This window comes from Synchiropus splendidus, chromosome 5 (genome assembly GCF_027744825.2).
Source record: "Synchiropus splendidus isolate RoL2022-P1 chromosome 5, RoL_Sspl_1.0, whole genome shotgun sequence".
NCBI classification, from domain to species: Eukaryota; Metazoa; Chordata; class Actinopteri; order Syngnathiformes; family Callionymidae; genus Synchiropus; species Synchiropus splendidus.
Window position 1 is genome coordinate 26,830,996 of NC_071338.1, and position 15,522 is coordinate 26,846,517.

Here is a 15,522-nt window from a genome sequence, read left to right on the forward strand (position 1 = left end):
CATGACGGCTGGCAGGAGACATTTTCGTCCTCTCAGATGTGCTTGAAGGAGACAGGGTCTTAACACCTGGAAGTAATGAAAGCCCATGACTGCGAGAGGGAAAATAAGGCGGGATTATTGTTCTGTGTGAGGGAGAGATTATGTGGAGAGGAAGGACAGGGAGCCACATACACACCTCCTCCTCACACAACAGGACGCAGAGCAGCTACTGATTAGAACTGAAGTAAAGGGTGAAAGAACATGTGGAAATAAAGCCTGCATTCATTCCTCCACAACAAGTAGAAAGCTGGATCTTAACTGGAAATAACACAGTCAGGGATAGTCAGAAGCGTCTGCCGCACTGTTGCTCATTTACAATGTCATTATCTCCCCACAGCATAAAGCGACACCAGCGGAGGAAAAGCTGCACAGCGTTTTTGATGAGACTCATTTGTTGCATTTTTGTTGTCTTTACACTGGGTTAAATGTGTTGCGCTCTTCCCTGCCTTGTTCCACTCTCGCAGCTCATCAAAGTGGAGAGGAGTCGCACAATACATCAAAGTTGTCGTCTTCATTACGGTAATTAATAACTCGGCAGATTGAATCAGAGACAAACACGGCTTCAAAAGCTTGAACGTCTCACGTCTGATCGAGCACTCAAATTCGTTTGAGAACTTCATTTGAAGTTCAACTGGCTGTTTACTTGCTGTGTTGCTGGAAATAACTGGAATGATTTTCCTGGTGGGAAATGAGGGGCAGGATTTCACTCATTAATGCGTCATGTTGCCTTAAAATGACAAGCAACTGTTACATCAGAAGGGGAGAAATAGAAGAATCAAGAGTGAGTTTTTGCTGTTCAGCTCATATCAAAGGTTATTTCTGCACCACTTTTTGTTGTTATTTTGTCAGTGACTCTATAAACAGACACACAAGCTTGTGCTTTTTGTGTGATTTTAGAGGAGCTGCGAAACTCCTCTTCAACGTTTCCTTTGTGGAGAGAATTCTTTTTTTCCCCACTTATTTAATCTCAGGTCTTTTTAAACAACTTCTTGTTGCTTACTCCCAACTGAAACTCCGGTTTGGTCTGTCGACTGACAAGAAGTGAAGCTCAGGCAGGGCTTGTTGAATTTGTTTACTGTTATCTGCATTTAAAGTCAGTTAAGTCAGACGGAGCACCGCTCAGGTGAGGAGGTTTGGAGACAAAGTCCTGGGAGCAGGTGGGTTGTCTATTTCAACCTGTGCACATTAAATCCATTCCAAACTCGGACAGTGAGTCCGAGCTGACACTCTAACTCTGATGTTTCCTCATCGCTCTTCTTCACCTTGGCTGAAATGACATTAGATGCCAGGGCTTGTTTGTGCTTTAATAGCAAGTAAGGAGGGGGGGGTGCTGTCTCCATGGCAACAGCCAGGGTTTAATACATCATAGCTTGTTACAATCGGATGTTTGGAAAAAAAAGATTCTGCAGAGTGAAAAAAGGGCAAGAGAAGGTTGTTAAAGTGTTTGTTACTGGTGCAATGAAATGTATTTTCTGAAGGGATGCTCAACAACCAAAGGGATGCAGAGGAATGTCATAATTTCATGTCTAAAAATTGAGAAACACGAGATGCCAAAACATTAAAAGACATCTGTACTTCAACAAAACTTTCATTCTGATTTCCACATGGTACAAACACAGACATCAACTGTTGACAACTGAAAGGTTCCTGAAAGAAAGTCGTCTGGTCATCGTGCCTCTTCGCCAATGCACCACCCGGAGGTAATAGTCTTCATGCAACTACAGAGCTTCTGAACTCATCATGCAGGACCTGCAGTAAACTTCCTAGCTTGTTGAACTGTGTAGTTTGAGTCTCCCTTAGTCTACGTGGAGATGCGGTCTGCACCATTGGCTGTTGAGGTTAACACGCAGCTGAGCAAACTCACCTGCCCTTCATTGGCGATAGGGTTTGAGGCCTCCCATCCAAGGTCCACCAGGAGTTCCATGGTCTTACTGCAAAGTATGGAACATAAAATCAGAGTGAAGGGAACGCTACCCTGAGGTGCTCCAGTGTTGACCGAGTGACTGGCCTTTAACCAAACCAACTGTGGCCTGGTTGCCGACAGAAGAAATGCGTTACTCTTCTTCAAGCAGCTTCAAGTCCTCACACATTCATGACTGTGAAAGTTTTGCAAGCAAGATCAGGGTTCTAACCAATGCCATGGCAACATTGGAGCCTCTTACACTGGGGTTCTGCCCCAATACCCTGAGAAGTCTCTGTCGACGTGGAGTGAAGTGCGACACGCAACGACTACACCCCTTTTTGAGGACCATCATGGACGTACAACGCGCTCTGCCCTTCTCCTAAACGCCCCCCTCCTCCTGCTGATGAAGGCAGACTGAGGATATACACTTGCATTGAATTACAGCGACGACTCCGATATCTAAATAAAAGCCACGCGACTGCACTCGCCGACGCGCCACTCAACTCTTCGCATTTGCATTCACGTTTTTCTGTCAAACTAATGGGTAATTACCTCACACTCCATATTTAATCACGCACTAATTTGAGGGAGACAATAACTCTCCGTGATAAGAGAGCGCAGCCTATTTAGACGTGATCCAAGTTTCACGTGAGTCAGTCAAAAGGTCCTCGTAAACAAGGCTGGGATGAGCGCGGCTCTCTCTCCCAGCGCCGCTTCATTGACATGGAGTGACCTCGGGGAAGAGATGGAAGTGGAGCACATTGTTTATCCCTCAGGAAGCTTTTCAAACCTCTTCTCTCAGGCTTCCTCTGAAGGGTTAAACGCTCGGCGTTCAAGTGAGCCGGCGCTTCGTCCCGCCGCCTGCTCATTAGATAGTAATCAAGGCAGAGCAAGGCGGCCTGTCTTCTCCAATTAAAAACACCTTTGTAGCCAACGTGCCCAACCTTTGCTTTGAAAAGCTGCTCGAAATTAATGACAGCTAAAGACAGTACAGACGGCGAAACATTCCCTGTGTTTGGTCTCATTATGCAGGTTACCAGCAGCAGAGGAAGGAACGCGATGAAACGCTGTGACACGCCTTTGTTATTTCAACGTTACACGGAATTACCTGGATAAATACACATCATTCTATTGGGATATTTTCACTCAAGTGTTTAGCATCTTTTTATTATTATTATTTCTTTCCTTTTTCCCATGAAATTTTGTGGGAAGTGAGTATCACTTCTTAACTTCCTCATGAGGCTGGAAATGGTCAACCATTCAATATTGGTGTTTGCTGATGTCAACAGTGGAGAAACCAGTATAAATAAATAACAATTTTATTGTTTACAGTGAAGAAAAACAGGACGCTGATAGACTGGTAGCAGCAGTGCTAATGAAAGCTAATGCTAAAGCGACAGTTTGTCAATATGCATTTGGCTCTACATGTTTATTGACACGGACGTAGTTTGTAACAGCAATAATAACCGTACACGGTGGTATATTTCCTAGACACACACAGAAAAATACTGATGTTTGAAAATAATTACAAGGCTTTCTTTTCTACACGTTTTTAGCGTTACACGTAATTAAGTGGATAAATTTACATAATTCTATTGGGATATTTTCACTCAAGTGTTTAGCATCTTTTGATTTATTATTATTCCTTTACTTTTTTCCATGAAATTTTGTGGGAAGTGAGTATCACTTCTTAACTTCCTCATGAGGCTGGAAATGGTCAACCATTCAATATTGGTGTTTGCTGATGACAACAGTCGAGAAAACAGTATAAATAAATAACTATTTTATTGTTTACAGTGAAGAAAAACAGGACACTGATAGACTGGTAGCCGCAGTGCTAATGAAAGCTAATGCTAAAGCGACAGTTTGTCAATATGCATTTGGTTCAACATGTTTATTGACACGGACGTAGTTTGTAACAGCACTAAATGGAAATGGTCAACCATTCAATATTGGTGTTTGCTGATGACAACAGTGGAGAAAACAGTATAAATAAATCATTATTTATTGTTCACAGTGAGGAAAAACAGGAAGCTGATCTCCATGTTTTTGGCGTTCCCGGCGCGGAAGTGGCCGCGCTCCCCTCTCCTGACAAAATGGAGCTCTCTCACTGACTGAAGAGTGTCTGAGGCATCCGAGCTACACCTGGTCTCCATTATCTCTCCATTTCACAGGCTCGCACCCCCTAACAGGGCAGCTTGGGAACGGACCTGACTCTTTCATCTTCCCATCATTATAGAAGCCAGCCCAGGGTCAGGGCCCAGGCTGACAGGCATTCCAGCAGCAATACACGGCAACTGATTTGGGTTAAGAAACCCGAAAGTCGGAGAAATATTAATGAGAACAAGTCTCAAAGCATTTATTGTGCAAAGATTCCTTCTCAGAGTTCACATTTGCCCCAAAGCAACATCCCCCCCACGTATATTCTCGCCCCTTACGTGGAAAAAAGCCCCTCTTTTGTCACCAGGACACAAAAATATTCAAGCATCAAAGGAGTGTTTTCAGGTGTGCGGTGAATTGGACCACGAGTTTGATTTATTCTGCTAGTTTATCACTCCTAAATCTTGTCCGCGGAGGGACATTTGAAGACAGATCAAGGATTAGGCGCATTTTTTCCCTTTGGCGTTTTAAGGTCTAAACGGATCTAGCAGAGCCCTGCAGACAATCTGGGAAACACATTGAAGGGGAAAGGATACTCCACCTGATGGTTCTGGTCTGACATGGTACAGCCATTATCGTTTTGCATATGAGAGCAAAACGAGGTGTAATAATTGATCTCTCATGTAGTGTAGCTCACTCCGCCTCTCCGCACACTCTCGGCACCGCGTTGTTTCAAGACTCACTCTCAGGGAGAGAGCCTTTTTAATGCATCATCACTTTGAGGTTACAGAAATGACATGAGAAGCGCTTTGAAGTGAGCAAGATTATCCCTTATTTCTACCCCCACAAATGATTTATTAACGGGGGGGAAATGTGGAAAAGGGAAAGAAGAAGTGTGAGGGCAGATGAAGGATAGAGGAGGACAAACACATTCCCTGCACATGCTCTCTTCATTATGAGTGATGGGGGGGAAGCCGATCATTCAATTACCGACTGCCTTCACAGGCTAATATTCCTGCCTGTCAGGGAGAATTCTTGTTCACTTTTGGTCAGAATTCTTCTGATGGAGCCCATTTCCTGCTAAGCAGAACCAGAAGGTGCGGTGAAAGAGGCGACACCTGATCCGATGTCCAGGAAATGCTGCAGGATGGCCCACAGCCTGCCGTCACAGCCTCCACACCTTCCTCAGCAGGATTCCCACAGCAGAAGATTTCAGGCCGCACGTCAACTTTTTTTTTTTTTTTTAACCTCCGGGAGCATCTCCGTTTTTCACCCACTAGACGACGGCAGATCAGTCTTTCCTGACGTGATTTGTGTGCTACATAACCCCGCACTCATCTGTTACCTGATCTGACAAAATAAATTGATTCCATTTGAAAGCCATCATTTTATAAGGTCATTTTAGAAGGTCTGAAGACAGCCTGGTGTTCTCACTTGTGTTGTTGTACTCGAGATGGGTCTTGATCTTGAGACCGGTCTCAAGACTTTTTAGGGTCTTGGTCTCGTCTTGGACTGGGCGGACTCGGCATTTCTATTTAAGACAGCTTGAGACAGACAAAACTGTCATCATTGGTGAAAGAAGGAGTCTGGCTTTTTGCTCCTAACCAAGCAGGAGGAAACCCAAACACCAGGAGTCTGAAGACTGTTGTTTGTCAGACTGGTGCACCTTGTTTCAGCTGACACCTGATTGGTGAAGCACTTATTTTATTTTATTTTTGTGACAGCACTTTATTCCAAAGCACTCTCCTAGTTGGTGGGATCCCCACTGACCATGACAATACATTTGATTCTGATTCAGTGTGCGGCTGCACCCACTGCAGCTCATTGGTGGATCAGTTTGAGACTCTTCATATCTACTGTCTTGGACTTGTCTTGGTCTCATCCTCCAAATATGTTGGTCTCGTCTTGATCTCCAAATGCCTCGATACTCTCCAGTCTTAATAATGTCTCGGTTTGTGTGGTTTTGACTACAACACTATTTATCAGTCAGTACTGCAGACCAGAGAACTATCTGAAAACATCTTAAATGAACTTAATAAACCAAACACGAGCGCGCACTGTGCCATTTACAACCACGGAGAAACTCCAGCCTGGATCTATTCTTGCCGTATATAGCCTTCTATTCATGTGTGTGTCATAGTGACAGCCATTGTGACCAGCATAAGCACAAGCAAAGGAACCTTGAGAATGTCTTACGTTTGTGTCGGAGAAAAAAAAAAACATGAGGCGAAACAGCACAACCTCGTGTTAAAACCTTTTGATTTTGTGATTCGATTGATGCATTTAAACGATTTAAACGATGGCAACAGACCGAAAGCCACTTCAAGATCCCGGGAGCCAGATTTGAAGTACTTTCTTATTCATTCTCCAAATGGATTATTGCAGTAAAAATATGCACCACGTTTGACAAACCCATTTTTCACATGCTTTTTTGGTTTCTTGGAAAAGAGTTGTTGGAAAACGTCATGATTAGATTTGCCTTTGCTTAAAAAAACTCATAATGGTTGTTGTTGAACACTAAATGGAATTTGTTTTGGCCGATAACATTGCAGTAGGGATGCACCCATACTAGTTTTTCCAAAACGAGATCTGTACGAATACTTACATATGAGTACTCACTGATACTGTCACAGTGTTCTTATGCCATTACACATGATTTCCATGTATATATATATAATTTTAACTGCATTCCTCAGTATGTTTTTCGATTTTCGTTGCAGTACAAACACACATTTTACAAAATTGTCATAAACAGACTTTCTGCCATAAAGTGGTATCAGTTTCGTGGGATCAGTGGCCATTTTATGAGTATGAGTGCTCAAGCCCAGTATCGCACAGACACCTGATACTAGCATGTCGCATCCCTACATTGCAATACACATTTTTCATGATGAGCGGTTGAAAAAAACCCAATAACAGTTCTAAGATGTTGATCCTTCTGCTCACCAAATTACCCAAAATACCTTCATTTGTACCTCTTATTTCGACAACTCGGGATGACAACTATACCAGCTGGTTCATGGATGAGGGAGGTGGACACCCTGGAAAGTCACCAGACCGTCGCAGGGCTCACATAAGGAGACAGTCAACTGAGAGCTGTTGAACAACCCTTACATGCTTTTGGACTGTAGGGCGAAGCCAGTGCTATTTGACTGTCTTTTAACTTCAGACGCCACTGTTGTCGCAGCCAAAGATGGAGTTGAAGCCACTCACAGCCTTTTCTTGTGGCTGACTCCGTCTCATTCATCATACTTTTTATGATTCCCATCTTGATGAATTTGTCTCACAATCTTTTCTCATTTGAGTGAGCATTGTTTGTCGAAGACTTCCTGATGGAGGTGACTGGTCTCTGATGGACAGGGTGGAGTTCAGACGCGTGAAGCGAATGATCTTGGTATTGTTGGGCCAGATGAGTGCCTGACTGACTCGCGTGAAAGAAAATTAAACGTCCCTTAAGGCCAATTTTCTTTACAGACAGAAGTCGGAACAATAAACAGTACATTACACACGCCGCCGTTAATCACGCGCACAGTGAAAAATCATAAAACTCTGAATCGTGTGTTGTCAGCAGCAGCAAGAAGATCAACTCGTGAATCTTTTTCTTTTCCGGAGCTATGAAAATACTGCTTCCATATGGACGTATATGATGTTTAATGTTTCTGAAGGACGCCAAATAAAAGCCTAATAAAGGGTTAGTGCCAAGCTACGTGCCTCGATGGTGGACGTCTGCATCAGGAAGGTCGTCACTCACAGAAATGAAGCCTTGATGAGATGAGCCTGTCATTGATCGAATTTAATTGTTTCAATAAAAGGCCCAACGAGGGATCCTTATATCATTCTGCCACAAGAGGTCTCCTCGAAGCTCCCCACTCCACCTCGGCAGAATGGAACTGTACTGAAACAAAAGAGCGATGGGAAAGTTTATCACCTGAAGAGTTCAGCTTCTCCGTTTAACCTCAGTGTTCTATTGAAATAGAGCGTTCAGAACCTTTGTTTCCCAGCTACCAGCTCCCTGAAACACTGGCGTTGTTGTTCATTGACATATTCCTGACTGTTTAATACATCATCTCTTGAGGTTTGCAGGCTGACTGTCGGAGCATGGTTGTCTTCCATGTGAAAGACATACGACCGCTGTCCGGGAAATAGATGGATGTCTCCAGGAAGCCGTCATCTGCGCGGCTTCGGTGGCTCCTAAATGGTAAATATGGGGGTAAATATCGGGGAAAGTGGGCCAAGTACCTTCAGGGCAGGGGAGAATGGCTTTGCTTGCTCTCATTGCCCAAGGCCCATGTTCGACTGAGGCGCTAACCCAATTTCACAGTGGGTGAGTGGGCCTGGCCTCTTTCAATGTGGCATTTAAGTGCCAGTGCCATCTGGTCCGGGCCTGTGAAGGAAATGGCCTTGCTTTTCACGCTGATCAGATTAGGGAGTTTTTCATTCATTCGGGATGTGCCCTCGCGTGTTAACTGGCTCAACATGGCCAATGAATCTCTCCTGTTGCTCAAGACACCGCCGCCCCCTTCCTTCTGACTCTTCCTCAGGAATCCAGGCTCAATAGACGTGTAGGTTCATACAGAAAGACTGCCATGCTGTGAGCTCGGACACAGTTAGTGAATGGACACAGAGCTAAGGAGTGAGATCAATGAGGTGCGGATGGACGGATGGATGACAGGAAGGACAATGGGACAGAAGGCAGGGTGGTCAGCAGTCAGATGCCCAGCAGGTTTGAGGGTTCCACTTAGAGATGGAGCGAAGGACAGAAGAGCAAAGTGAAAAGACTATTGTAATAAAAGGAGTCAAAATAAGTAGCTGCCTAACATTGGGGTCAATAGAGCCCAGGTCTCATATTGGGGTGCCTGCTATCTCCCAAGATGCCCTGCTGGACAGGGGGCCTCGATATTACTGCAAATATTTTTTGTGGAAATGGAAGTTTAGGCCAATAAGAAGGATGAAAAGAGGGACGGGATTGAATCCTGGCCGGGACATGTCGCCTCATTCAAAGGTTCCGTCGAGTATTTATTATAGTTTATTTGACGACGCCATACTGGACTCGTCTTTATGGATCAGGACGCTTCCGCCTCCTGCAGGACTGGTGCGAGGAAACAGACAGATGAACGGCAGTGGTTTGATGCATTCACAAAGTTGGCAGCAGAAACACAAATAGGCCCAAGCAGGTGAGGTTTATGCTCATACTTTTTTAATGTATCACAATGAGCAAGAAACATACTTGGTGAAATATTTTCAAAGGAGTATATTCAATTACCATCTACAATCAACTTAACTAGGACAACAAGGTTGTGTGACAAAAGTTTCTTTAAAAGTCTGAAGTTCCATGTGGTTGTATGTGTGTTAGTTTCCATGTCATTTGGTACAGTTTGGAACTCTTCATCATATAATTACAGTAACAAAAAAGCTAACAAGACTACAGTATAGAAAAGACATCAAGAACAACATTTTTGGTTTAACTTGCTCTTTTTTGTACATTGCAAGGCTGTTTTTTTCTACCCTCGGGTGGGCTGACAGGAGCCACAGAGCCATGCTTATGAGGCTCGAAGGAGGAGAAAGTCAAGGAAAAAAAAAAAAAAAAAAGATCCTAAAAGCATAAAAAAACTTTGTGGCACCAGAAGTCACAAAAGAAACAGGGCTCCACGTAAAAGTTCATCTTTAAAGTGGGAGCCAACGGTTGTTTGGTTGTTAGTTTGGTTGTTTAATTTTGGTTAATGCGCTTTTTTTTCTCAGTGTTTCACCGTCTCTCCAAGAAGGACCCGCCCCCTCTCTGTTGGTTTTATTGTTATTCCTAGATTACATCATCCACAGAGAGAGAGAGAGGAGTGAGACGCCGTCTGGCTGGAAAGCTTCGCTTGTCCAGCAGAGACGAGCGTCAGAAAATGAAACAGGTAGCAACGTGAACAGGGAGGTGTGAGATAAGCAAGCGTTTCTGTCCATCCTGTCCTGAAATGTGGAAAACGGTCCATCAAAGAGCAGAAGCAGAGGCAGATCGGAAGGAACGAAAGAGACAGACAGAAGGTAGAAAGAGGCTGCTGGAGCCGCTTGAGTTTCAGAGTCACACTTGTGTCCATTGGATCCAGAGTTCATTGCCTTTGCAGAAACCTCAGTTATCCACTAGGGGGTGGGGGTGGGGGTGAGGGTGGGGGAGTTTAAAGCTGTTTTGAGCCTGTGCCTGGCTCCCATCGCCAGTTGTGGTGCGCCCACAGCCTCTCGCATCCTGCTAATATCTCCAAAGCTTTCCACAGTCATTTGCTATTCATTTCTTCATTGCAGAAAGGAAGGGAAAAAAAAAGAGATGTCTTACTTTAAATATATCTATATCTGTATACAGGTACACAATAGTTTTCACAGTGGGTGAAAAGATGACCTCAGCAAAAACCTTGTTCCATCTCACTCTCCAGGTAAAAGTCGAATAAAACAGCGGGCAGATTCAGATATCTACAATAGTGTCACAATAAAATAGACAATTGAATGGGACACAACTTTAATTGTTGGCTTGTTTGGACCGCACACAGCTTCGCCACATTCATGGATTAAGAACTGCTTCGGCGCCGTCGCACGTCAGAACATTGCTCACACTCCAGCCTCGTGGTTCAGTTTGGTTTTGGTGTGTAATGTACAAAAAGGCAAATAGAAAACAAATCATTTGATGCTGGCTCTTACAGGATAGAACAGACACACAAACATACAAAGTCACTCACAGTCCATGCTGGCTGGCTGTGCCGCTGACGCTGCAGCAGCAGAGCCCAGGAACGGTTACACATGGGAGAGAACATAAAATAATGGAGACACTCATTAAATAGAAACCATTATCACACCGTAAAGTGGCCGGGACCGAGTTTCGTTTTTGCTCATTGATATCAGAAACCCAAATTTAAAGCTCATTCATGATTGAAAAAAAAATTATACATATATATATATATAGAATTGGGAACAAATAATAACAAAATAAAATATACGGCATATTAAAATTATAATTTGACGGATATAACTTAAAAAATAATATTAATTACATGACACTTTTTTTTCTTCGAGACTTTTGGAAAGTAGCGTGTTTTTCATTGACCTCAAATCTTTTTCCAGATTAGCTTGTAGGTAGTTGCGGGCAAATGAAACTTAAGTTAGGTTTTCGCGAGAGTGTTGCAGAGTGGGGTGGTGTTGCACTTCCATTGCATTCAGATGAAGTTACTTCTTTGGACTTCCAGGCTGTTTTGGGTGAAGGGACACCTTCAAGAATCCTCCTTCCTACCAGATATAATGCTTTGGAATGAAGATGTCCCTCAGGTGTGGAGGTGTCGCCCCCTGCGTACACGCAGTCACTGGTGGATTAGTCAGGAAGCACCTCCTCCGTTCAAAAGCCATTGTTTTCCCTCTGAGACTAAGTTACTAAACCTATGAGACGCATCAGTACCGGTGTACTATATACATTTTTGGTTACCTCTATGACTTGCTTCATGAGTGAACGGCGACTGAACGCAGGACTATTCAGCAACGCTCCAATCCGGCGCACGAACGAGACACGGATGCCACATCGTTTAACGATCGAAATGTTTCCATTTACTTTAAAATAAGAAAAATAGATTTTTTAACAATGAATATAAGTCAAATAGAAAGGAAAAAAGATCAGTCCTTGCTTAAGAAAAATGATATTTGGAATGCACTGCTCTTTACAAACGTCATTGGCTTAAAACATTGGTCTGTTCAAAAAGATCAGTAAAACGTCCTTTGGAACATAAGATATATATATTTATATATTCACAGTCTTCAAAGTTCCGTTTTCGCAACAAGAAAAAAAAACAAAAAAACAGGTGTTGCAGAGGCAAGAAATTGGTTTATTGTCTGTTTTAGTTAAAGCTAAGCCAAAAAGCAAAAAGAGCATGCATCTAGGTTTATTTCTTTTTTTTTTTTCATTTTTATTTTATTAAAAATTCTACATTAGCAGCAAAACGTACGTCTTGAAGTCCAGACCTCACACATTTTCTTTTTCGTTTTGTTTTTAAAAATGGATGTGAAGTCAAAGAAAGATTTATACCTCTATCTTACAAACTGCAATGGCTCTGTAACGGTGCTACTCCACAATGCAAGGACGAGGGCCCTTTTTGGTTTTTGGTATTGACGTAAAAAAGCCACCATGATGCTCGCAAAGAAGCAAAGTCGGCAACTCTGATGCGTACTCCTTTATCTTTTAAATCTTCTCCTCTTAAAAACAGCAACAAATCCTCAAGTATAAAGAAGCCTCTTTTGTCGTTTTTATGCACCAATGGTGAAAGCGTTTCGTCTTTGGATTTTCTTTTCGTCTTAAAGCGTGAGAATTATTAGTATTCTTTTTCATTTTCATTTACAGCAACGTCAAAATGAAAAAAAAAAAAAAAAAAAAAGACTGTAGCCACGTCATGTGAAGAACAACACGCCTGCTTCGTAGTGTACATATCTACAAACACAGGAGGTGTGCGAACGTAAGTGCGAACAAACTAGTAAAGTGAGAAAACGTAGTCAGACAGTGATAAGTGCACAAAGGTAGAACAAACGTCAATAAAATTAAAACGTCATTATTTCATTTTTGATCTGTTTGATTTCATATCAACCAAATCGAATAAAAATAAAGGATTAAATAGTTAATAAAGACGATCCTGCGTTTTCAGGAGGGGCATTTGGATAAGAGTTTCCCAACACGTTGAGAACAAGAGACATAAAATTTAGATAAATTACTCGCCCGTGTTCTAGTCTAATTGGAATGACCTCGACAAAATCACATGAGGTGTCTCAACCGTAGACAAGACAAAAGCTAAATGTACATTTTCTTTTTTCATCTCGTGTAAAGCCATTTCCAATGCAACAGTCTACCCAACACCAAAGTCATTTCATATCTATTATAAATACAGAAGGTTGGATTCCCCTCTCACTTCTTTCGCCTGCAATGCTCGCTGCTGTCTGGGTCAAATTGGACTGTGTTTGCACCGTTCGGACCGCCAAAGTCAAAGCTGATAATTCACGCGAATGCCCATTTAGAATTGGAACAATTTCACATCCGGAAATAAAACTGTCCTGCTCAAAAACAAATGTTTAAAACATGAATTTCTGCAACAGAAAAAAAAAACAGTGACCTGTTGACCTGAGAATAAAATAGATATTACATCATTCCTTTACTTTTACAAGCCATTGGTATCTGAATGCTTGACTAGACTATTCTCCCATACAGTACATACTGGCTTTGTGTGACTGTGCTAGTAAGAAGATTCTTCTCAAACAAAAGGTCGGAGGGATATCGACTCATTTTTCTTCAAAGGGGACTTGGAGGGAATTCATCGCCTCACAGTACAGCTCTCCTCCACCAACGTCCAAATCATATTTGCAGGAAACCCACTCTGTTTATACACACGTTTCAATTGGACGAAACAAACAAGGGGGTGAAATGAAAACCAGCATGTTGATATGGGAAAACAATCCACTAACATTGAAATTTTTGGTTACAAGCTTTGGAATTGCAGTTAGTCTTTACACATTTTTTTTTTCTGAAATTGGTTTTGTATACCTTTACTGTATTTTTAACATCGCTGCTTTTTGTGTGGTTTTTTTTTCCATTTGTGATTTTTTTGTCTTTTTTTTCAATTTTTATTTTTAAATATTGTCCATCACTGAAAGCTCTTTTACAATCTGATGGAGTCTATTTCTACACTAGCAAGTTTACTACTACAACTACTACTGTCTTTGACAAAGCCAGGCTGCTGTGGCTCCTCTGCCGTTCTGCCCAGCCTGTCTGCTGACTTGAGACTGCTGTCAGAGTCAGACTCGTCAGTAAAGACGTCTGTTGGTATCGAGGTTTGAACTCCTGAGGTGCTCAATGAACTTGAGGTAACCGTTGAAGGTGAGGACACTGGAGGAAACGCGGAGGAGGAAGAAGAGGATGGACTGATGTTGGGCTTCCCAGCTAAAGCTCTGGAGAAAGGGGCCTGGGGCCAGGGAGTGCCGGCAGCTGTGGTGTTCTGTGGCGTGGAGGAAGAGGAGCACACTGACGAGGACGTCGCAGAGGATGGCATGGTGGCTGAAGTTGTCGGCTGGGGAGATGGGCTGCTGATGGGATGAGTGGCAGACTGCGAGGTAGATGCGGTGTTAGGATCGGGGAAGCAGGCTGAAGAGTGAGGTAATAAACTAGTCGCGTGCTCTTTGGCATTTCTGGCGGATCGCTTGATTGTTCTATGTTTGTGCAATGCCGACTCCAGGTGTTGACTGAGTGCTTTCTCCCCATCCAGCGTCGTTTCACAAGCCAGGCAGTCGTAGAGACTTCCAGCACCTGCGCCGCTGGGGACGCGCAGCAGCATCTCTTGCAGATTTGCCACGGGTTGGCCAAAGCAGCAGGTGGATTTCAGATGCGAAATGGCCGCGTCCTCCTTGGTAAAAGTCGCTTGACATTTGCGGCACGCCAACTTGTACTGCACCTTGGGGACGATGAATTGATTGAAATGCAAGTCCACAGCTTTGTCATCACTGTCAGTCTGCTCGGATGCTGCTATGCTATGAGAAGAGGAGGACATGGTGGGTTCATTGTGGGGACCGTCCTTCTTCTCCTCAGTTTTCACTTGGTCTTTGGCAGATTCCTTGCGATCCCTCTGGTTTTGGGGGGAGACTTGGGTTTGGCTTGTCTTGGGTTGCTGAATCTGCTGAAGCTGCCGCTGCTGCTGCTGGAGTGCTTCCTGCAGACTCTGCTGATATTGCTGGTAGTGCTGCAGCAGGGACCCCGGAGACAAGCCCATCAGTGCTTGGGACAACGCTGGATTATATGGAAAGAGACTTTCCATACCATACATTGGCTGCAGATACCCCCCTTGAAGTGCACCAGGAATCTGGGGAGTGTAATACGGGGAGAACCCAGGCATAAAGTAGGGCAAGAACTGGTTTGTTAACAGCGCCGACGGGTCCGATGCCAAAGCTGCTTGCAGGGCCTGGAGTTGGGCCGGGTCCACGACGTACTCCATACCAGGTGTAGGCATAGACGTGGCAGGTACAGCTGTGTCTGGCTTTTCTTTCTTGGCGCTGGCAGCGGAGGTGGAAGGAGCAGGGGTACTTCCCGTCGATGAAGGGGCCGGAGGCTTCTCTGCGTTTTCCTTGCTCTTCTCCTTCTCTCTCAGCCTTTCCGCTTCGCGGTCTTTGGGTGCTTCAGGTCGGGAACTGGACTGTGTGGTTGAAGAAGTGCAGTTGGAAGTGGTAGTGGTGTTCGACGGGGCAGCAGATGTAGTCGTCTGGGCTGGGCTCGATGAGGCAAGAGACGATGAGGAGTGGGGCTTGTTGGACAAGCCAGATGTTGGTAGGCTAGGTGAGGGAACGCCGGCACCGGGCATGTTCAGGAGGTTTTGAGGTTTCGGAGGAGTTAAAGCTGGATGGTTTTTTTTGGAGAGAAACAGGCAAAAAAAGGTTAAATAATCCTCAAAGCTCAGAGGAAATATAACAGAAAACAGTACATGCAAACAAAAGAC

At 43.8% G+C, this 15,522-nt stretch overlaps 1 protein-coding gene across 6 annotated transcripts in view; it reads right to left on the reverse strand.

Moving 5' to 3' along the window:
* Positions 1-9,228: 9,228 nt before the first annotated feature.
* Positions 9,229-15,522, reverse strand: part of zfhx3b (zinc finger homeobox 3b) — a 309,986-nt gene continuing 303,692 nt past the window's right edge. For all 6 annotated transcript variants that reach the window (XM_053864694.1, XM_053864695.1, XM_053864697.1 and 3 more), the window contains one exon: positions 9,229-15,422. In XM_053864694.1, coding sequence (XP_053720669.1) covers positions 13,699-15,422 — 1,724 coding nt within the window. In that variant the 3' untranslated portion in view covers positions 9,229-13,698. The remainder of the gene's footprint in view (positions 15,423-15,522) is intronic.